The following is a 24,738-nucleotide window of genomic DNA, read 5'->3' as shown; positions in this document are numbered from 1 at the left end:
TACTTTCTCATAGAACTGAGAGAAAAACCACAAAAGTGGCTGAACCAGGGCGCGTGCTCGCTAAATATATCAGCCCGTGGCCAAACGGCGGAAGTGAGACTGCTGCACGATACCCGTGCTAGTGAGTTTGGACTCAGATGACTAAGCAGTTCATCTCTAGAATTAACAAATGCAGGAAGGCTTCCATCTCCACAAGGCCTGTAGGGCCCTGAGGCTGTACCAGGCCGCTAGGTCAGATCAGGAGAGGGGAGGTTAAGTATTTGGAGTTTATAAATGAGCTGCTTCACATTCAGTTACCCCCCTTTCCCTATTTTTCCTATCCATGTGGAATTTCAAATGGAAGAAGATATTGGTGAACACGTTTCACTATGAGGATCTCAAATTAAAATTCAATCACTTAACCCCAGTAACCTCTCTCCTCAACACCCTGTATTACTGACTGTATCTCCATTGATGTTAATCCAGTTTCCTCACATTGTCACTCAGTAAACCCTCTCCCCCAGCACCCTGTATTACTAACTGTATCTCTGCTGATGTTAATCCAGCTCCCTCATACTGTCACTCAGTAACCACTCTCCTCCAGCACCCTGTGTTACTGATTGTATCTCCACTGATGTTAATCCAGTTCCCTCACACTGTCACTCAGTAACCCCTCTCCCCCAGCATCCTGTATTACTAACTGTATCTCTGCTGATGTTAATCCAGCTCCCTCACACTGTCACACAGTAACCACTCTCCCCCAGCACCCTGTATTACTAACTGTATCTCTGCTGATGTTAATCCAGCTCTCTCACACTGTCACTCAGTAACTCCTCTCCCCCAGCACCCTGTGTTACTAATTGTATCTCCAGTGATGTTAATCCAGTTCCCTCACATTGTCACTCAGTAGCCCCTCTCCCCCAGCACCCTGTGTTACTGACTGTATCTCTGCTGACGTTAATCCAGCTCCCTCACACTGTCACTCAGTAACCCCTCTCCCCCAGCACTGTCACTGACTGTATCTCCACTGATGTTAATCCAGTTCCCTCACACTGTCGCTCAGTAACCCCTGTCCCCAAGCACCCTGTGTTACTGACTGTATCTCCACTGATGTCAACCCAGCTCCCTCACACTGTCACTCAGTAACCCCTCTCCCCCAGCACCCTGTGTTACTGACTGTATCTCTGCTGATATTAATCCAGCTCCCTCATACTGTCACTCAGTAACCCCTCTCCCCAGCACCCTGTGTTACTGACTGTATCTCCACTGATGTTAATCCAGTTCCCTCACACTGTCACTCAGTAACCCCTCTCCTCCAGCACCCTGTGTTACTCACTGTATCTCTGCTGATATTAATCCAGTTCCCTCACACTGTCACTCAGTAACCCCTCTCCTCTGCACCCTGTGTTACTGACTGTATCTCTGCTGATATTAATCCAGTTCCCTCACAGTCACTCAGTAACCCCTCTCCTCCAGCACCCTGTGTTACTGACTGTATCTCTGCTGATATTAATCCAGTTCCCTCACAGTCACTCAGTAACCCCTCTCCCTCAGCACCCTGTGTTACTGACTGTATCTCTGCTGATATTAATCCAGTTCCCTCACAGTCACTCAGCAACCCCTCTCCCCCAGCACCCTGTGTTACTGACAGGCTGGAATCTTCTGTTCTTGAGTCGAAGTTTGGTGGTGAGTGTGGAAGCGGGAGTGATTCCTGCTATGGGGCGGGGCAGCTGACTACACGTGATTTTGCACAGTTCAGCTCATCACATAAGCAGCTCGCCAATTCTTGCAGAGGGGATAGGCAGGAAGTTGCTGTCTCTGCCATTACCTCATGGGGTCGAAGGCCTGGCATCATATTTAAGAGGCACCCGGACTGCCTGCACTATCCCTTTCACCTTTGCCCGGCCACTACTCCACCCTTCCCTGCTAACCCTTCCTCCCTTCCTTGGTCATACTCCAGGCAACTTGCACTGCCACCACCTGGTCTCGAGCAGAGACTGGCATTTACAGACTTTCCCCAAAGAGGACAAAGCAGCGGTAACTCACTGTTAATCATGGAAGAGTTCCACCTGACTAGGTGCATGCTGCTCCTGTACAGTCGTGAATGTGAACGTTCTAATTGTTTGCTGGAGGGGAACTTCATTTGGAGGGGGGAACATAATTTCAGTGAGGTGGCCTTTTAATGAGCATGTATGACATGCTAATACATGCAATGCCTGTTTTAATCATTTGAAATAAAATGACAAAACCCTCTTGATTAACAAGATAAAAGTGTCCGTGTGCAGCTGAATCAATTATCATTAGCTGTGGCACCACATCTTTGTTACTGGTATGGTATTAGCTCTTGTGAAGGACACTGCATCTGGTGAAAGGCGCTATGTAAATATAAGTCATCCTTTCTTTCTCCTGATGTGGTAGTAGTTCCCACATTGCCAGGTACAGTCCGATGCCTCACTGAAGAGGTCCACCTTCACACTTGAGTCTGTAGAGGGAATTGTTAGCTTGCTGGTCATGGGGCTGCATCACAACCCCTTGTCTCTCTGAAATTGTTTCTCTCTGTGCCTCTCAGTATCAGCTCTCTATGTCTTGGTGACTCTGTTTTTCTGTGTTTCTGTTACTCCTTGTGTCTGTCTTGTTATTGGTTCTGTGTGTCTCTGTTTCTTTGTGCCTTGGATTCTCTCTCTCTCTCTCTCTCTCTCACTTTCTCTGTTGTTTCTGTGTGTATGTATGTTTCTCTGTATCTGTCGTTATTTGTTGCTCTGTGTCTCTATCTGTTTCTGTGTATTTGTTTCTCTCTGTTACTGGTTCTGTGTGTTTCTGTTTCTGTGTTTTTGTCTATTTTTGTCTCCATGAAGCAACTTGGAGAATTTATTTTGAACTTAAATGTGCTATATCTAGATTGAAGTTGTTCTATCTGTTTTCTGGGTGTGTGGCTCTGTGTCTTTGTGTGGGTTTGTGTGAGGGCCTGTCTCTCTGTTCACAATTCTATGTTTGGTTCCTTTTGGCTTTGTGGGATTGTTTCTCTCTGTTTCTATGTCTCTCTCTCTCGCTCTCTCTCTCTCTCTCTACACCCACCTGTGACTGTAAACAAGGCCACATTTGCTCAATAGCACAGTGACAGTATTATGAAGTGACTGACATCATTTACAGTAAAGTGTTGGCTTCTCACAGATGTCCTGCCTCCCCTGTGGTTGTTTTTAGCTTGTGTTTTTAAGAAATCTATATTGTGCAAATCTGCAGCAAGGTGAAAGTACTTTAGAAGAAGCCAGATGTCATCTGAATGGCAGGCGCCACCTTACCTTTTGTAAGGCCCCCAGAACCGTATGTTAACCTCACTGCCAGCCTTGGTTCAGACAGTAAGCACTCTCACCTTGAGTCGGAAAATTGTGGATTTAAGTCCCAGGGACTTGAGCCCATAATCTCAGCTGACACTCCAGTGCAGTATCGAGGGAGTGCTGCACTGTTGGAGGTGCCATCTTTCAGAAGAAATGTCAAACCGAGGCCCCATCTGTCCTCTCGGATGGATGTAAAAGATACCACCACATGATTTGAAGGAAGGAATGGGAGTTCTCTTTGATGGCCTGGTCCATATTTATCCCTCAAGCAACATCACTGAAACAGGTCATCTTGCCATTTATCTCACTGCTGTTTGTGGAAGCTTGCTGTGCACAAATGGGCTGCAACATTATTGGAGTGACCGCACCTCGGCAGCACTTCATTGGCTGTAAAGTGCTTTGGCGGCGGCACATGTTGCAAAAGGCATAATATAAATGCATAATATATCAGATTTCCATGCATCCCTCCCCCCTCCACTCCCCAGTGGCACTGTCACTGCAGAGGGTTTGTATGTGACCTGTTACTATGTTCCTATAGGATGGAAGCTTCTGGTGATTGTCTATTTTCAGTCAGGCTCATTTCCGGGTCCCGACAGTCTACAGTCCTCACTGGCAAACTTCGGGGAGGGGGCCTCCTGATTGACCACCTCCACGACCTCCGCCCGGCTAAGGGAGGGGCGGGCACTGCTCAGGCAGAAAGGAGAGCACAAGGCATCTCAAAGTGGAGGCACCCTTGGAGGCGTGGGCAACATTTTGAAAAGGAGCTGGTGGGTCTCCCGGAGCAAAGGGGTACGCCTCTGGAGGGTGCGTTTGGGCCGTGGGTACGGCCTCCTCCACCCACATTCCCGTCATGCCTCCAGCTCCAGGGGCCGCTCCCACTGGGCTGCAGGGCTCGACACCCAATGGGAGTCCACTCCGATGTCGGAGCTATTCCTGTCCCTCTCATTGGGAATCTAACTGATCATTTTTGATTCCCCCAGTGATTTGTCTCCTTAAACTACAAAGATTCACAGCTTTGTCAAGAGAAGTCAGGAACCTGGATGTATTGAGAAGGCAAACAGGAAACATTAAGCCCACAAACTGCAGACTGAAACAAGATGTATCCACCTATAATTTGTTTTTACCATTTTCTTTGTATCTTCCCTTAGGAACCTTCCTCCACATCCCTTCCCAAGATAACGCAACCCGAAAAGCAAACTCGAAAGCCGGTGTTGGATGACATGGATCTGTCTGAGGCGGAGGAGCTCGATAGCGATGATGAAGTGTTTGACCAGGACTTGACGGCCCCTGACAGTGGCTACAGTGACACCAGTGGGACCTACGCGGCTGGTGCCTCTCCCACCTGGAACTCAGCCCGCCAGCGGTTGTTCTCTCCAACACAGTCAGTGCACTTCCATGGAGCAGGGTGTGGCCGGGAGGAACAGTGTGACAGAGGGACTCAAACCTCCAGCTGCACCCCCCCGCCTATCCACCCACAACCAGCCAATCCCATGTTACCAAGTGGAGTTGGAAGTGAGCCCCAAAGACTATTCTATGGTAATCCTTGTCTGCCACCTGCTTCACTCTCAATTAATTTAATTCATATGCTTGGGTTGGATGGTTAACATCATGTTAGGTAATGGAGTATTTGCACATCTTGCCTTCAAGATTGATATTCTGTGTGAGGGTGTAGTGAGCTATTTTCAAACAGTGTCCGTTATGGAACATACGACTTAGGAGCAACAGTAGGCCATTCAGCCCTTCAAGCCTGCTCCACCATTCACTAAGATCATGGCTGATCTGGTTGTGCCCTCAACTCCGCTTTCCTGCCTGTCCCCCATAACCCTTGACTCCCTTATCAGTGAAAAATCTGTCTTATCCTGCCTCGACTAAATTCAATGACCCAGCCTCCACTGCGCTCTGGGGAAGAGAATTCCACATACTACCGACCCTCTGAGAGAAAAAAACTCTCCTCATCTCTGACTTAAACTTTTTAAAACTATGTCCCCTGATTCTAGTCTTTCCCACGAGTTGAAACATCCTCCTGGTGTCTACCATATCAAATCTCCTCAGGATCTTATATGATTCAATAAGATCACCTCTCATTCTTCTAAACTCCAATGGGTATAGGCCCAACTTGTTCAATCTTTTTTTATTCTCCTCTGGGACTTGGTTTCAAATCAAATGCAAATCAGTGGAAGAGAAGTCATCACTTTTTCTCCTCTTCTTTCTAAATCTCTGACTGACCCTTTGCTCTATCTCTGCATCCTTCCTTTCCTATCCTTTGCCTATCCCTTTTCATTCTCCTTGTCTGCTCTTTCCCTCCCCACCTCTTCTCTCTACCTGTCCTTGCTTCCTCTCCTATTTCTCTCTTCCCCCTTCCCCTTGGCCCTGAATTTAACCCATTCCAAACCCATTCACTTACAGAAACATGGCTAGGTCACCTGACAAACAGCCCGCTGGCTCTTACCGTCCAGTGTCAACCAAGGAGGCCCTGTTCCCTAGCAATGAGAAGCAGGGAGAAAAGTGGATGAAAATTGGAGAATAGCAGTTGTGCATAGGCTGAGGATGGAAGAGCACAAACCTGTGCCTCTTCTATCTCTCAACGGAGACTTTATCCAATCAATTAAATGGGCGGGCCAATAAAATGGAAGATGTGGAACCAGTATGGCCTAGAAATTTGGGAGCGGCTCCCTTTGAGAGCTTGTCCCACACAGGGTAAATATCCTGGACCAGAATGATGAAGCCTGTAGAGCCCCAGATATTGGGTTTGACTTCACGATCGTGAGGCCAGATTTGTGGGAGTAACTGCTGCCTCGGGGCAAACCGATGTTGTGGGAGGCCCTGAAACGAACTTTAGACCCCTTATTTGAATATCCAAATTTCCGTTCCTGCTTTGGATACAGGGCGTCTCTGTGGATAAAGGGGATACAGGACGCCTCTGTGGATACAGGGGATACAGGACGCCTCTGTGGATAAAGGACGTCTCTGTGGATAAAGGGCGCCTCTGTGGATAACGGACGCATGTGGCACATTTCCAGCTGGAAGTAGGTGCATGTTTCCTGCCTGCCATTTTGGGGCCTTGGATGTCTGCATAGTGCCTGAAAAATGTCTGCTACATGGCTCAATTTCTAGACCTATTCGTACAATCGAAATATATATAAATAGGAATAATGTTATTTTTATGCGGCCTATCAGTCATTTGTAACTTGAGAAAAAAATAATTGAAGGATATTCATAACAGTTGAAATAAAGTGGAGATCATGGAAAGCAGAATAAATGGGACGATAAATGGTGCCAAAATAGTGATAGTCACTGCAATTGCATGACACCCAGTATTGACAATACTTGAATGTGGGGACTGATTAAATTGTGAAGAACCTTTCAGAAACAGGCAAGATCCAGAATCTTCTCTGCAACTAAGAGCCAGTAAAGAAAAGGTGTGGGGGGGGGTGAGGGGTGGGGGTGGTGGGGGTGAGGGCTAGGGGGCGTCCCTAAGCAATCTGGGTTGATATGTGTCAGCTGTGGCTCAGTGGGGAGCACTTTCTTGCGTTTGAGTCAGAAGGTTGTGGCTTCAAGTCCTACCCCAGAGACTTGGGGATTTTGACAGACGTTCACCATGCAGCACTGACTGCCTTTCAGATGAGATGTTATTTTAGATGGATGTAAAAAATCTCACTGCACTATTTGCAGAGAAAAAGGGTATCTCCCTGATATTCTAGCCAGTATAATTAAACAGATGATCTGGTCATTGTCACGTTGCTTTATGTGGGAGCTTGCTGTGCAGAAACCGTTGTGTTTGCTACATTTGAGACCAAACAAACTCTGCTGACTAAGATCAGGAAGAGACAGTTGGAATTTCTTGGGCACATAATCCGAAATTGTGATTTAGAAAGTCTGAAGCAGATGGGGAAGATCGATGGTAAAAGAGGTTGAGGTAGGCAAAGAATGACCTTTCTCAAGAGCCTTGCAAACTGGATGAATGTACCACCAGTGAAGATGATCCATTCCTCCAAAGTGAGATTAACATGGAGGTCCATGGTCACCAATTCCCTCTCAGGGCATGGTACCTGAAGAAAGAGAGAGAGAGAGAGAGTTTGCTGAATTACAACATTGACTACACTTCAGAAGTACCTCATTGAACGTAAAGGGCTTTGGGACTTTCTGAGGACATGAAAGGTGTTGCACATGTACATGGACAGCCAGCTTTACCTCAACACCAGCTCTTTTCGTCCCCCCACTGTCTCAAAGTTGTCCAAAAGCTTATCTGACGTACAGAACTGGATGAGCAGAAATTTTCTCTGAATAACTATTGGGAGGACTGAAGCCATTGTCTTTGGTCACTGACACAATGTTCTATAGCCGCCAACTCCGTACCTACCCCGAGGCTAAACCAGACTGTTCGCAGCCTTGGTCTCACCAAGATGGACTTCCAACCTTGTCTTTGTGCCATTATCAAGACCACCTCTTTCCACCCCTGTGACGTTACCCACCCCTGCCTCAGCTCGTCTGCTGCTGAAACCCTCATTTAATACCTCTAGACTTGACTATTCTAGTGCACTTTTGGACAGCCTCCCATCTTCCACTCTCCATAAACTTAGGTTGGGATTTTCCAGTCCCGCCAGAAATGGGAATCGTCGTGGGTGAGATGGAAAATTTGTTGGACCAGCAAATGGTCTGTTGACTCCGGACAGGACTTTCCAGTCCCATGGTAGATAGGACAGGACAATCCCACCCTTGGCTTCATTCAAAACTCTCCTGTATCTTAGCTCACACAAAAGTCCCATTCACCTGTCATCCCCCTGCTAATTTGTGAGGAGAATAAAGAAAGACTTGCATTTACATAGCACCTCTCACAGGACATCTCAAAGCGCTTTACAGCCAATGAAATAATTTTGAAGTGCCATCAGAGAGATAAATGCCATGGTTCAGGCTGTTGCTATGCTGCCATCTATCAGCATTGACTGTGTGACGCTGGAAGTTGTTGATAGCCTCACACCTCTCAGGCTTCACAGTCACCACCAATCTGTCACTTGATGCTGAAATCAACACACACATTGCAAAAGCTGCAGCTGTTACATCCAAGCTGAGTAAGAGTGTGGAACAAGAGCAACCTGACTGAGAACACCAACCAGCCTGTGTCTTCTGTGCACCCTCTGCAGCGGTGAGACCTGAATATCTCCTAGGCAGGAGAAAAGACTGAACAATTTCCACATTCATTGTCTCAGACATACCCTTGACATCTTCTACAGGTCAAGGTCACCAACTCGGAGGTCCTGGAGCAGCTAATTCCATCAACGTGCACTCATTACTAAGCCAATGATAACTGCACTGGCTCAGCCACTTTCATCGGATGGATGACGGCTGTATACCCAAGACCTTCTGTATGATGAACTGGCCACCGGGTCACAACCTCCTGGGCACCCGTACCTCCGCTCCACAGGCACTTGCTGTGAAGATGGCAGACATTAACAGTGACAACTGAGAGACAGTCTCTGTCAGCCATGACCTCTAGAGCTGACTGCTTGGAAGGGCAGTGGAAGGGGCGAGCAGAAACAAAATGCTCAGCTGTCCAAGAAAAGGGCCCAGAGGAAACAGAGGCCAGCGAATCACGCACCTTCTTAGCCCACTGTCTTCACCTGCAACAAATCTGTCAAAGACTGCCATGCCAGAGTGGGGGCCCTGAGCCATGCCAGACCATGCTTAACACAGAGTTGACCACCCTGCCCAAACCATTGTCCTATGAGATGGAAGATTGTCACCACTGTTATAATGTAAGAAATATGGCAGCCAATTTTGTGTGCAGAAGGTTCTCACAAAAATTGATGTGCTAATCACCAGATACTAAGTTTTTGTGATGTTGATTGAGGGATAAATATTGGCCAGGACACCTTTGAGAACTCTTCTTCGAAATAGTGCCATGGGATCTTTTACATTGGCATGAGAGGGAAGATGGGGCCCTTGGTTTAAGATCTCATCTAAAAGACAGTGCAGCACTCCTTCAGTACTCTAGTGGAGAATCAGCCTTTATGTTTGTGCCCAAGTCTGGGAGGGTGACTTGAGCCCACATCCTTCTGACTCAGAGGCGAGAGTGTAGCTAACTGAGTGAAGTGATTCGGAGAGGACTGGGGAAGCGCAGCACAGGGAAGGCCCCCAATGGGGGCTCGAAAGGACAGTCCAACTCTACCTCATGGCCAACAAGGGGCCTGAATAGAAACAAAAGCATCTCTCTTCAGGACCTCCATAAAGCACATGACATGTTTAGCCTGGTGAAGGAGGCTCAAGCTAGCTGGTTAAAATTGCATTTGGGCCCAAGTGACATCATCAGGACCCAATTTACATATTTAAAGTGAATACAGGAGTGATGGATGAACAAGACTTGGTGCAAGTTAGGATATGGGTTGTAGTGGGAGTGAGGGGGGGAGGTTAGTGGAAGGGAAGAGCATTGAATGAGCTCAAGTTTAGGAAAAGTACAAGGTAGGGAGCATGGCCAGGTGCGTATTGGAATGGTCGAATCCGCAGGTCACAAAAGAATTGCTGAGGGTTTTAGCAGCAGATAGGCCGAGGTGAGGCAGAGGTAAGTGACGTCAGGCATGTTTAGCAGAGTGCTGATGACAAAACTGGCAGATTGGCGAATCGGTAAAACTGTGAAGACATCCCAGTCTGTGCAGAGCAAGCTGATCATTACTGAAGGCAGAATACTGTGCTCGGTCAGGAGGACGCGCGCCTGACCCGATCAAACGTAAAATGATGCGAGTTGACGTCGGGCGAGCGTCCCAACATCATTGCGCACTCGCGCGATATTTCGGTGAGCAGGTATGTGCATGAGTCAGCAGCGCACCCGCCGACAATTAACAGGCCTGTTAAAGCCATTAAAGTTGTAATTCAATGAAATTTTTCACTGGCGGAAAGGCCAAAGCGGCCTATGGATTTCTTTCCGAAACCTCATCCACGGGCAGGATGAGGTTTCGATCAGTGATTGAGAAAAAGAATTTTCAAACTAATTTCTAACCTGCCCCTGCTCATGTGACAGAGTCGCATGAGGGGACATGTTATGAACATTTTAAAATTCTTTATGTTTTTATTTTCAAAATTCTTCAGCTCCCTGGGGCGACTCTGTGCCTCAGGGAGCTTTTACTGTGTGCACCCCTTCACATGCGCACACTTCCACGCTGGCACTCCCTCGCCCCCCACCCCAGCATTGCTGACCACCGTTAATTGGCCAGCCAGCGTGAAATCCAGGCTTGTACGGCCACTTGGGTGAGATATCAGAAGGTGGGTGGCACTGTGCCAGTGCCTTCAGAAAAGTGGGAGGTGGGGGAGAGAAAGCTGGGGTCAGCAAAAGTATGTTAAGAGAAAAACATCTAGCTAATTTTGGTGGCATGCGGTGGGGAAGGAGGAAGGAGGCCATGGAAGGGATGATCATCATTTGCGTCCCAAGCACATTTGTGTCTTTATGTTGTGTTCTGTATGTCTCAGTAGCAATCTAGATTGAAACCTGATTGTGGATGCTCGGGGGACAACTGGAGCTCTTAAAACTGAGGCCAATAGATTCCTCGACATCAAGGGGCATGAAGATAAGTTCGATGGCTGGGATGGAGGGTGTAGGTCAGCCAAGATTTAATTGAATGGCAAAGTAGATTTGAGGTGCTGAATGGCCTATTCGTGCCCCCATGTCTGTCTCCCCTTTAACAGCTTGTGGTTAAAGTCTGCAGTAGTGGGTAGTTTCTTCCCAATGCTGTTTAAAACCACCTCCCATCATGCTCAGTGTGGCACTTGACCAGAGTGATCAGGAAGGTTTGTAGGTTTTATTTGTTTACACTGAGATTAACTGATCGGGTTAGGGATGCAGCTCGCACAGTGTTGTGCGCTGAGGAAGGAAAAGTATTACTATCCAGGACGCCTGCTTGGACAAGAGCACGTCACCGTGTGTGTACATGCATGAGATATATGTGCTTGTGTGTAATGCGTGAGGACCACCAGCCCCAGCTGTATTCGCCCTGGGGATCGAACCACCACCTCTCTAGACTTTCTGGTAAAGGAAGACCAGCTGGATAAGGTGCTGAAGGACTAGCAACACTCATAGAATTGTCCCCAAACTCGACCCCTCCTGACTTTGCCCTGTCCCCCCACCACATCCAGTTGCAAAGCTCAGAAAGTCAGGAAACAAACATTTTATTTTCAAGTGGGTGGGAGGACTGAGTGAATGTCCTCGTTGACCAGAGAAGAGTTTATGGTCTACATTCAGATACTCAGCCCAAAGATTTTGGTGCTTGCTCTTCCTTGACAATTCTCTGAAGTATTTTAACACCCAGCTGACTTGGCTGATGCAATTGGAGTGTTCTATTGTGTCATGTACTGAGAGCAATGGAGAGGGGAGGGTTCAATGTTTATCCTGTTCCAAACTCACATACCCATTATTAAGTTAACCCCTTGGGGATTTTGCCAGCTACAGTTTAGGATTTTTGTGTTATTGCAGCTTCTGGTCTCTCCCATTCTAAATCATGTTCACCTAACCATTCACCCACCTCACTACTGACCCACCTCACCTACTCACCCCTCTACCCACCTCACTCACCTACCCATCTCAATCACCCACCTATTCATTCACCCACCTCGCCCATCTACCCACCTGGCCTGCCTACCCAACTTACCCACCTACCCAGCTCACCCACCCCTACCCACCCATCCACTCACCCAACTCACCCATCTTCATCAGCTTATCCACTCACCCATTCATTAGCATTCATTAAAAGACTTGACCTTTAAATACTTACCAGAATACAGCAACCAGTGCAGTGAAAAGGGGGCATGTCCTCTCAATGCCTCACTCTACTCTGTTCTAATGGAGTTTCCCGGGGGATGCTGCACTGTGCATTTTTTTGACAGCTGGGCTCAGAAGATCCCGGAAGAATTGCGCGGTAGCGTGGATCGGGGAAATCTTTGCGCACAGTGGCAGCACTCAGAAGACTTAGGCCATTGTGCCTTTCATGACCTCAGGACATCCCAAAGCAACTTAAGCACTTTTTGCAGCACAGGCATTTTAGGAAATGTTGCAGTCATTTTGCACACAGCAAGACCCCACGGGTGACCATCTAATCCGTTACAACGATGTTGGTGGAGGGATAAACATTGACCCGGATAATTCCCCTGCTCTTCTGAAGAATTTCTTACATTCACCTGAGAGTCGCTCATCTGAAAGACGTCACCTCTGACAATGCAGCACACTCTCAGTACTGTACCGGTGTGTCAGTCTAAACTTGGTGCTCATGTGGGGGGGATTTTTACCAGGCCCTTGGCGTTGAACAAAATGAGAGAAAACTGTGCCAAGCCCGGTTTGCTGATGTGTTCCTGCCTTAGGCAGCCTCTCCCGGAAGTGGGCTGAGTCCGATGTTGGCACCTGGCCCGACATGGGCAGGAAGCCAATTGAAGTGGGCAACTAGGCTAGTTAACTGCCACCTCCCACTGACATTGCAACTTTTAGGCCCCACATGGGACCCACTCTTTGTCAGCCCTTTGACAACTCGGAGGTGACAGCTGCGCAGCAGGAGGTGAGAAGTGCATGAGGGTTCAAGGCTTTCTAACCTTTAATGGCAAAAATTGGCAAGACTGATGTCTTCTGCTGCATGAGTAGGTCATAGGGCTGATTGTGCTGGTGGTGAGGTAGTGGTAGCCACTGACTTCAGACTGCCTCCATTGCAACCCTCTTGCTCCTGCTGCAGTTCCCTCAGCAGCAATCGCCATGCAGACGCATTGAATCCTGCTGGCTGCCCTTCTAATGTGGCACACTGAATCGATCTTCTACCTTCTCAGGCTGCCTGCCATCCCTCATTGGACGCCGGTCCCAGAGGTGGGTCCTTAATTGGACGCCTCCTGAAAAATTGAACAGGAACGCACACTGCTGCTCCACACGGGGTCAGGACCCGAAAAAGGTCCCCCAACAACCGAAGATATTTTAAGTTGGGAAAATTCTGCCTCATGTCTCTGGAGTGAGACACAACCCCACAACAATCAGGCTCAGAGCTATAAGTATTACAACAGGACTATGGCTGACAGCATAGAGGTTAATGGAAGACCAGATTATTAAGTTAAAACAATCAGGAAATGCTGGAAATACTCAGGTCAGCAGCATCTGTGGAGAAAGAAACACAGTTACTGGGTTAGCTTTAACTTTTAACTTGAACCCCCTCCCCATCCAACAGGCACCCCAGAGGATCATGGAGGGGGTTTAGATTGTTAAAAGTGGGAAACCTGACCCCACCTGCCACAAACACACATACCTCCAGTTTAACTGTGGTGGGCTTGAGGTTAGCCAGGTTACTGATTGGAGTCATACCTAGCACAGAGGAAAATGGCTGTGATTGTTGGAGGTCAATTATCTCAACCCGAGGACATCACCGCAGGAGTTCCTCAGGGTGGTGCCTAGGCCCAACCATCTTCAGCTGCTTCATCAAAGATCTTCCCTCCATCGTAAGGTCAGAAGTGGTGATGTTTGCTGATGATTGCACAGTGTTCCGTATTTTCACAATGCCTCAGATACTGAAGCAGTCCATGCAGCAAAACCTAGACAATATTCAGGCTTAGGCTCATAGGTGGCAAGTAACGTTCATTTCACTCAAGTGCTAGGCAATGACCATCTCCAACGTGAGAGAATCTGACCATCTCTCCTTGGTGTTGAACAAGATTACCATCGAAGAATCTCTCACCATCAACATCCCGAGGTAGAAGTCCGGGTTTGGAAGATGCTGTTGAAGCAGTCTTGGTGAGTTACTGCATGTATCTTGTAGATGGTACACATTGCTGCCACTGTGTGTCAGTGGTAGAGGGAGTGAGTGTTTAAGGTTGTGGTGTCAATCAAACAAGCTGCTTTGTTCTGGGTGGTATTGAGCTTCTTGAGTGTTGTTGGAGTTACACTCATCCAGGCAAGTGGAAAGTATTCCATCACACTCCTGACTCCTTGTAGATGGTGGACAGGCTTTGGGGAGTCAGGAAGTGAGTTGTTTGCCATAGAATTCCCAGCCTCTGACCTGCTGTTGTAGCCACGGTATTTACATAGCTGGTCCAGTTAAGTTTCTAATCAATGGTCCGCTTGGAACTATATCATCATTCCTTCACTGTCACTGGGTCAAAATCCAGGAACTCCCTCCCTAACAGCACTGTGGATATACCTAAACCACATGGACTGCAACAGTTCAAGAAGGCAGCTCACCACCACCTTCTCCAGAGCAACTAAGAATGGGCTATGAATGCTGGCCTAGGCAGTGATGCCCACGTCCCATGAACAAATAGAATCCCTCCTAAGAGGCAATTAGATAATATTTAATGCTATAATGTTTACAAGAGGCTCCATTCCTCAGACTTTATCAGTGATTTGGATTTAATTGGCTAACAGTTCTTGGATGCAGGACTTCCTCTTTGATGAAGCGGCTGCCTCAAGCTACTTAACAGCCTGATGGATGTTAAATGGCTGAGGGTCAAGCTGGCCAAGCAGGAGCGGGCTCGCCCCTCACAGTCACGCCAGAGGTTGGGGACCCTGCCCCTGCATAACATCTAGCCCATGGACTGAGTGGCGTGGAGCTTACTGGGATCTGCAGTCACTTATGTACCCAATCTGGAGTAGCTGATTGGGTGTTACAGACCTCTTGTCCAGCATTCCACAAGAGAAGGGTAATTTCCTATCTGCTTTGTTCATTCTCTTCATTATTTGAACCACTTCATTCAATTCCCCTTTTGACCTCCTCATCACCAAGTTTGTCCAGTTTCTCTTTGTAAGTAATTCCCTCTGTCCTTGGGTGTTATCCTGCTTAATCCTTCCTTGACTCTGTAAGGCCATTGTGTTCTTGGGCGGCCAGAATTCACGATATTCCAAGCGCAATCTGACCAGTACTCTGGCGAACTACAACTGTAACTCTTTGCTATTATAATCTGTACCTCTTGTGATGAAGTCTAGTCTTTGTCCTTTTTGAAGACCCATACGGTAGCTTTTAACAACTTACGTTCCAGGGCCTATAAAACTGGGCCATAGGGCTCGGTGTTGGGGCCCTTGCTGTTTGTTGTGTATATTAATGATTTGGACATAAATATGGTTGGCATGATTGGGAAAATTGCAGATGACACAAAAATTGGCCTTGTAGTTGATAGTGAAAAGGATAGCTGTTGCCCCAGAATTTCAATGGTTTGGTTGAGTGGGCGGAAAAGTGGCAGATTGGATTCAATCATAAGAATTGTGAGGTAATGCATCGGAGAGGGCAAACAAAATTTAGGGAATGCACAATAAATGGGGGGATATTGGGAGGAGTAGAGGAAGTGAGACACCTTGGAGTGCATGTCCACAGGCCCATGAAGGTGGCAGGACAGGTGGATAAGGTGGTAAAGAAAGCATATGAAATGCTTTCCTTTATTGGACGAGGTATAGAATACAAAAACAGGATGTACTGCTGGAACTGTATAAAATGCTGGTTAGACCACAGCTGGGATTTTGTGTACAGTTCTGGTCGGCACATTACAGGAAGGACATAATTGCTCTAGAGAGAGTACAGAGGAGATTTACAAGAATGTTGCCAGGGCTTGAAAACTGCAGCCATGAGGAAAGATTGGATAGGCTGGGGTTGTTTTCCTTGGAACTGAGGAGGCTGAGGGATGACCTAATTGAGGTGTTCAAGATTATGAGGAGCCTAGATAGGGTAGACAGGGATGCCCTGTTTGTACCATAACTTTTCTATTGTTCTATAGTTCTAACTCTGTTCTTCCGCTCTCCCTCCCCAAGTGTCTACAATTTTTATACACTGTGTAAAAATAAGGGGCCTCCCATTTAAGACGGAGATTAAAAAGGATTTTTTCCCTCGGAGGGCCATGAGTCTTCAGAACAGAGAGCGGTGGAGGCAGGGTAGATAGATTCAAGTAGTCGAGATAGATTCTTGACCAACAAGGGAGTCAAAGGTTATTGAGGGAGAGCGGTGAGCGGGTAGGCAGAATATGGAATTGAGGCTTCAATCAGATCAGCCATGATCTCATTGAATGGCAGAGCAGGCTCAAGCGATCACCCCTATGCCTCTATGCCCCTATGTCCCAATGTTCTTATACTCCCATCTTCCACTCTGGCATTCAAAGAGCACTGTCTGGCCTGCTAGTCAGAAGGTTGTGCGTTCTTACCTCACTCTAAGGACTGGGATGGTGGCAGCAAGGATGTGTCTGTAGCAGGAAATAGGGAGTAATGGTGAGCAGGCGTTTTTTTTGAACTGGAGGAAGGTATAGAGTGTGGTCTCTCAGGGATCTTGCTCTACATTAATAACCTAGACCCTGGTGCACTGAGCATGAATTTAAAATTTGTAGACTATTCAAAGCTTAGGAGTATTGTGAACTGTGAGGGCATAGGCAGTGGTGGAATGCGAGGACATGTGGCAGATGAAATTTAACGCGCGGAAGTGTGAGATGATAAGTTTTGTAATGACTCAGCTGGGTGGACAGGTTTCAACAAGAAATAGCTAAACTTTATTACAGTGAGCTTTTCAGATACTACACACTCTCATCAGGGAGCTCCACCCGCCCGGATTGCCTGCACTTCGGGCTCACTGGTTGGAGCCTTATAGAACATCACGTGACCCCTGAAAGACAGCAGGAGGGGCTACACCCTCAGTTATCCCATTTCCTCCCCCTTTAGTTTTTTTTTACAATTTCTATTAAGAGGGAAAAAATTGAACATTCAACAGCATATACATATATACAATTTCAGGTGATTAAAGATCAAGTCTCTGAGGTGCTCTCCTTATACAGCTAGACAGGCTTAGCTCTACCGCTTGAGGTTTCTCGATAGGAGTGACAGGATCTGGAACTGCATGAGACACATCCTCAGAACATGGCAGTTCAGGGTTTGGCAACTCTACAGAGACATTCGGCATGTCTATTCTAGGTCGATCAGTCACCTCAGGAATTGACGGTTTGACATTAATCAAAATAGCTGGTTGTTGGAATGTCTCTCTGGCATGAATATGCCCTACGTGCTTATAAACGATTCTATCTCCCACTTGTACCTGGAAAGATAATGGTCTAGTCTCTGAGACAATGGGTCCAGGAGCCCAACAGGGTCCACTTCAGCAATTTCGCACAAATATTGTGTCACCTATGGTGAATGCATGAGCTTTGCTGAGTATGATTCAATTTTTGATTACTCTGATTACGCTCTACCTTCCCCTCTAAATTTGGAAACACCAGGTGTAACTGGGTATGTAGACAGCGTTTCATCAATAATTCAGATGGCGTTGAACCCACAGTCAAATGTGGTGCTAGACGATATCTGAAAAGAAAGTGGGAAAGTTGAGATTCCAGAGTGCCCTCCAATAGCTTTTTCATACCAGACTTAAAAGTTTGTACTGTCCTTTTGGCTAGGCCACGTGATGAGGAATGTTAAGGGGTTGTTTTAATATGTCTGATTCCATTCAGGTCCATAAATTTCTGAAACTCTGTGCTGGTAAAAGCAGTGCCATTATCTGAAATGACAATTTCAGGTTGGCCATGTATGCTGAAACTGTGACATAGCTTCTCTATAGTTGCGCTCGATTTTGGCGACTTAATTTCATATGTATCCATTCCATTTGGAATGTGCATCTACAATTAACAAGAACATGGTGCCCAAGAACCGTACCACGTAATCAACGTGTAATCAAACCCAGAGTCGACCAGGCCACTCCCATGGACGCAGGGGAGCTGGAACAGGCAACTTCTGTTGTTGCTGTCAGTGGAGACGGTGCTTGACCAAGTTTCCTAAATCTCCATCAATGTCTGGCCACCATATGTAGCGCAAGCATTTTCATTTTTAATACACCCAGATGGGCACTATGGCGTCCTGTCAAGAGCAGCTGTCTGCCTCGTGGTGGGATCACCACACTTGACCACCACAACAAAATCCCGCTTTGGCAGCTCCATTCGCTTGTCTGACATGGAATGGTTTCAATTCTTCAAATACCTGCAAGTTTGGAAATCCTTTTAAGACAAAGTCTCTGACTTTCAATAATGTTGGGTCCTTTTTTGTCCAGCTTATAATTTGTTTCGCACACACAGGCGAAGATTTTAAGAAGTTCAAAAATAACAATTTTGGTTGGAAGAATGAGGAGATGCAGCATAACATAAGGGGCACAGTTCTAAAGGGGGTGCAGGAACGGTGAGACCTGCAGGGGAGGGGGCCATAGAATGCAGCAAGCCATCAAAAGTTCATTGACTTTAGCGGGACTGAAAGATCCCGCCGGCAAGATGGGCCGTAACGTTCTGCCCCTGGGGTTATATGTGCACAATTCACTGAAGGTGGCAGGGCAGGTAAAGAAATTGGTTAAAAGACATGTGGGATCCTGAGCTTTATAAACGGAAGCAAGGAAGTTATGCTGGACCTTTATAAAACACTAGCTCAGCCCCAACTGGAATATTGTGTCCAATTCTGGAAATCGCACTTTAGGAAGGATGTGAGGGCTTTGGAGAGAGTGCAGAAAGGATTTACAAGGCTAGATCCAGGGATGATGGACTTCAGCTAAGAGAATAGATTGGAGAGGCGGGTGTTCTTCACTCTAGAGAAAAAGATGAGATTTGATATAAAGGTGTTCAAAATCATGAGGGGTCTGGACAGAGTAGAGAGAAATTGTTCCCATTAGCGGAATGGTCAAGAATCAGAGCACCCAGATTTCAGGTGATTGGTCAAAGAACCAAAGCTGACATAAGGAAAAGCTTTTTTTAATGCAGCGAGTGGTTCGGATCTGAAATACAATGCCTGAGATTCAGTTGCAGCTTTCAAAAGGGAATTAGATAAACACTTGAAGAGAAAAAAATTGCAGAGCTATGGGGTGTAGGGTAGTCAGTGGGACCAGCTGGATTACTTTTTCAGAGAGCCAGCACAAACTTAACGGATTGAATGGCCTCATTCTGTGCTGTAACCATTCTATGGTTTTATGTATGCTGCCCATCATGTTGGTGAAAGCCAGAGAAATCAATGGAACAAAAACAAAAATACCTGGAAAAACTCAGCAGGTCTGACAGCATCTGTGGAGAGGGATACAGATAGTTCTACATTTCCAGCATCTGCAGTATTTTGCTTTTATCTTAGTGTTTAATTGACTGCCCCCTCTCTTCAAGGAATGTCTACTTGGAAGAAGTATTGCTCTTCTCTCTGACAGGACTTCCGCCTGTCTCTTTTGCCCTGTTCTCCTTCATTGCTTTCCATTTCTCTCTTGGTGTTTGCTCTCCTGTCCCACCCCCTCCTACCAGTTTATATTTCATCTCATTTCGATATGTCTTAGTTCAAATGAAGGGTCATACAGACTCAAAATGTCAACTATATCCCTCTCCGCAAATGCTATCAGCCCTGCTGAGTTTTTCCAGGTATTTTTGTTTTTGTTCTAGATTTCCAGCATCTGTAGTATTTTGCTTAAATCAGTGTGTGGCATCCTTTACTAGCAGAGTTTCACTGTTCATTTATGCAATTATATAGAATGATACCATTCTGGTGAAAAGGTTTAGATTATGAGGACATGCTGCATGGCCTATATATTCCCATGAGTGGAGAAGATTAAGGGCTGATCAAACTGAGCTGTTTCAAGATGATTGAAGAAGTTGATAGAATACAAAGAGAGAAATGGCTTCCTCTGGTGGGGGAGTCCAGAACAAGGGGGCATAACCTTAAAGTTAGAGTCAGGCCTCCTATGAGTGTCAAGAAACATTTCTTCAGCCGAATGATAATGGAAATTTGGAACTCCCTCCTGCAAACACTGAAAATTTCAAAATTGAGATTGAAGAGAATTTTGTTCTGTAAGCTTATCAAGGAATTTGGAAACATGGAGCTTAGATATATTTTAGCCATGTTCTAGTTGAATGGTGGAACAGGCTCGAGGAGTTGAATGTCTGACTTCTGTTCCTATAATATTTGTCAAATTATTTTTACTGAGCAGTTATAAATGCAATGATTGCTTTAAAAAGTATAGGGCCCATTTTCCGCTGGGGTAGAGGAGCCAGCAAGCTCTGTAAAGCATACAAGCATGTGAAAATGTTGCTTGGAAAAGAGCCTGCTGATTTATCCAGCCTGTCCCATACTGTTGTGAAACCCATGCATCCCAATATAGACGCTACTCACCAACTGTATCATCACCAGAGAGAAGTGATAAAACAATTAGACCAATAAGGTTGGAGATCACCACTCCTCACCCAGTTTCTGTCTTCAGTCTGTTGGCTATCTTTCAGCCAGGCTTGTTTTACCAGCAGAACAGGTTGGGCAAGGAAACAAATTTGTGAAAAATATCGTAGATGTCGACTAAACCTTTGAAGTCTCAAAAAATCCTTCCAAAAACGATGGTCAACTTATGTTATAGTATTGGCAACCGTTCATCTCAAGAGATGATGGACTGTGCCCAGGGTCTATATCACTTCTGTATTGGACTGTGGCTGTAGAGGCTGATTCGTGAGTGGCAGCCCTTTCTGCATCTGACACAGGTGGACTGCATTGGCCTGAACTGGCTGATGTCGTTTCCTTCTGGTGGGATCACTTTTCTGTCACCGGGGGTCATATCTTTTGTCTTCTGCTTCACACTCTTCCTGACTGTTTGTCTTCAGACACTCTGGTCAACAGTGAGGGCTTCCCATGCATCGACTCTGATCCTGGTCAACTTGAAGTCTGGCTTGCTGACATCCTTGCATTGCAGATGTGGGCGACCTGTTGGTCTTGGGCCAATAGTAAGCTCACCATATAGAGCATGTCTTTGAGGGTGCAGCCGTCATCTATTTGGCTGACATGACCCAGCCAATGGAGTCACTGCTGACTGGAGAGGGCAGGCATGCTGGATATCCCTGCATGTTGGTGCACTCCCATATTCAGCATTCTGTTGTGCCAGGAGGTGCCCAATATTCATCTGAGACAGCGCAGTGGGGAGCCGATCAGCGTCTTGTCTTCCATAAGTTGTCCGTGTCTTGCTACTGTAAAGGAGGGAGCTGAGAGCACAAGCCTGGTACACACGGAGCTTTGTATTTTCGGCTAGTTTGCTGTTGGTCCACACTTGGCTTCTTTACTTTGACATGACAGCTTACGCTCAACTTATGCGCTGAGTATAAAAGTGAACCACTGGCGTGGATGTGGGCGGCACCATTCTGAAAATGTCATCGGCATCTGACGCAAAGAGTGGGCGTGTCTTAAAGTCCCCCGCAACTTTCACAATGCAGCCTGTATCGTCTGCTTGATCCCTTGCGCCCAATTATAAGGTATCGGTAAGTAAAACATCCATTTATGGGGTGAAAAATTAAGGCTGACTGCTAATGCGAATGTATGCCATGGCTGAAAAGGGAGCGGGGGGATCAACTTATATGCCAAGTTTATGTGAAAACATGATTTTTGGGGTTGAATAAATGGGGCTGTCTTATACGCCGGGTCAACTTGTATATCACAGTCTATGGCAAGATGCAAATTTCCCCTGCAGGGAACTGCCTTTCCCAAAAATAAATTGACTCCCCTTCAGCAGCGGCTCACTGGTAGCCCTCTTGCCTCAAATCAGAAGCTTGTAGGTTCTAATCCCACACCAGGCCTTGGATTTTTAAAAGGTTTTGGAGTCTGGATTGGAAGAGGGACGGTGTCAAATTTGACACCACTAACCTCTGTTCCGGTTTGCTGCCCTGAGACCGACCCTCAGCCATTTTGAATGAGGGCGGCTTGGCGATGGATTGACTGACAGCCGGGAAGTGGCAACAGCCAATTGAGGCCAATTATTGTTAATTAAGGGCCCATGCTCCTGCCAGCCAGAATTTCCAGTTGGCAATGCAGGCAGCTCATGTGGTGAGCTGAGGGCTGGACCACATCCCTGGACCCGTAACAGCCACTAGGCCACAGCGGCAGCCATTGCCCCTCCCGGAAGCTGTGGTTTTTTAAAACATAAATTAAACTTGCCTTCATATTGTCCCTCACTGTCTCCATGTTCACATCAACAGCTCCCCCCTTGGCTGGTGGGGCTTCCAATCTCTGAGTGTTCAGGGGCACCCACTGGCTCCCCCAGCGTCAGGTATCACTGAGTGGATGGTGAGCCCGCTCCCTGGCCTTTAATTGGTTGAGGAATTGAAGACCCCTGTGGGCTTGCTTAAAGCATACGGGGCGGGGTCGGGACCCAGAGCTAGCACCCCCTTTCTGGGTTCCTGACCCCTGATTGAAAACGCAACCCCAGAGACTTGAGCACAAACTCTAGGCTGTCATTGTAATGCAGTACTGAGGGCATGCGGCACTGTCGGAGTTGACATCTTTCGGGCGAGACGTTAAGTCAAGTTTCCACCTGCCCTCTCAGGTGGGTGTAAAAGGTCCATCAATACAATTGAAAGAGAACAGGGGAATTTTCCTTAGTGTCATGGTCAACAGTTATCCCTCAGGTGGCAGATAGATTATCTGGTCATTATTTAATTGGGATCTTGCTGTGTGCAGGTTGGCCGCCCCATTCTTGCATTATGATATACACTCCAAAAATACTTAATTGCTTGCAAAGTGCTTGACCTGGATCCTGACCTTGTGAAAGGCGCTATGTAAATGCAAATCTTTCTTGGGAAATGAAGCCCTTGTAGTTATCTGCACCGCCCCCTTTAAGGGCAACGTATAAATTTCCTTAATCAGTTTGCAATGTTGCATTGTTTCTTGTGGTCTGTGAGAGTCAAGATCTGCGTTCTGAATTTTTCAGAGGGTGGGGTCTGTGTTTCTGAAGAGTTGATGGGAAACACATCCCCGCGAGTGTCAATTGGCTGCAGGCGGGTCTTTTGCCCCTCACTCGGGAGCCACAGGAAGCTGCCGGCCACCACGGCAGTGCTGCGGTGGACAGAACAAGAAGCTCGAGAAGTGGTGGGAGACTAAGTCCAGGAACCGGAGACCCAGATAAGTTCAGGGGGTCCCAGGGCAGGGATGGTAGGGAAGGCCTGGAGGCCTTGGGGGGGGGGGGGTGGGGGGTGGGGGGGGTGGAGTGCGGCATGTGGGGTTGGTGATCAGGGTCTCGGGGGAGAGGCCGGTGGGGAGGGAGGTCTGGAGGCCACCAGACCTAAAGTGGAGGGGGCCCACCTGACTTCCGAAGGGGGCTCCTGATGAAGGTGCACTAAACCCCCTAACACCCCCCCCCAACTTCCCACCCAAGATGTAACTTCGTTGATTTTGGGCCCCCCCACCTGGAATCTACCCACCAGCCTGAAAATTGAGGCCGGGTGGGAAATGGCCATTAATTGGCCTCTTAAGGGCGTTAATTGGGGCAAGGACGGGTTTCCTGTCTGAGGCCCCGCCCACCCCAGCCTAAAATTGCTACGAGGTTGGGGCAGGTGGGAACCCAGAATCCTGTCCCTTCAATTCCACGATCCCCCCCGCTGCCTAAAAACCCGACGAGGGGTGGGGGGGGAGTGTAAAATTCAGGCCTTAAAAATGGTTACATGTTGGTAATGAACATATGAGATTGATTGTCTACGCCAATCGCTCTGATGTCTGCAGCGTCTTGGTGAAGCGCTTTCTTCCTCCCTTCCACGATCACCCCCAACCCCTTCCTCCTGCCTTAACCCCCACCCCACCCCACCTCGACAGCCGTGTAATCACCTGAAAGAGGCAAAAAGAACCCATGACAATTAGTCACAGAATTGTTACAGCACAGAAGGAGGCCACTCAGCCCACTGTGCCTGCATTGGCTCTCCGAATGAGCAATGCACCTGGTGCCAGTCTCCCACCTTCTCCCTGTAACCTTGAGCATTCTTCATTCTCTTACAATAATCCAATTCCTCCTTAAATGCCTTGATTGAACATGTCAGCACCACATTCTCAGGCAGGGGCATTCTAATATTAACCACATACTGCATGAAAACCTTCTCCTCATGTCTCCATTGCTGCTTTTGCCAATTGCCTTAAATCTGTGCCCCCCCTCATTCTTGATCCTTCTACCAATGGGAACAGTTTTTCTCCCTGTCTACTCTGTCCAGACCATTCATGATTTTGAATACCTTTACCAAATTAAGGGGGAAAAAATACCTCTAGATAAGCGGTCACATCCAGGCGAGAAGATCACATAAGGTAAGTGAGAGAAAGTATGGCATGATCTCTGCTCCAGGAAGCAACTAGTGCAGCTCACTCTTGAAGGCATGCAGGGAGTCAGCAGCAGTATAACAGCTAGCAATGTGTTCCCGAGGCTCTAGTCTCTGCTCTCTGAGAAATAAAGAATTACTCAACATCCAGTCTTTTCTTTTTTCCTCATATTTACACAGAGTTAACCTGTGGTTAATGATCTCCTCACTAATTGCCAGAGTCATGCTGACCTTGGATCAAGTTTCATGCTTGCTAACTGAACACACCGTCCCAAAGCAGCCTGTTGGCAGAGCAATATATTTATCCTAGCATTTGTATTCCAAACCCACTCTTGAATCTAAAAGTTTGTAATATTCCAATTGGCGTCTGATGGGGTTTCGTGAATTTGAATTTTTA

At 47.1% G+C, this 24,738-nt stretch overlaps 1 protein-coding gene across 1 annotated transcript in view; it reads left to right on the top strand.

Moving 5' to 3' along the window:
- The window catches only part of LOC121292158 (bcl-2-modifying factor-like), a 69,808-nt gene that overhangs the window by 14,248 nt on the left and 30,822 nt on the right, over positions 1-24,738 (top strand). Inside the window, exon 2 of the mRNA XM_041213784.1 lies at positions 4,463-4,850. Coding sequence (XP_041069718.1) covers positions 4,535-4,850 — 316 coding nt within the window. The 5' untranslated portion in view covers positions 4,463-4,534. The remainder of the gene's footprint in view (positions 1-4,462; positions 4,851-24,738) is intronic.

Source organism: Carcharodon carcharias, chromosome 20 (assembly GCF_017639515.1).
Source record: "Carcharodon carcharias isolate sCarCar2 chromosome 20, sCarCar2.pri, whole genome shotgun sequence".
NCBI lineage: Eukaryota > Metazoa > Chordata > Chondrichthyes > Lamniformes > Lamnidae > Carcharodon > Carcharodon carcharias.
This window is presented reverse-complemented; position numbering and strand designations above follow the sequence as displayed.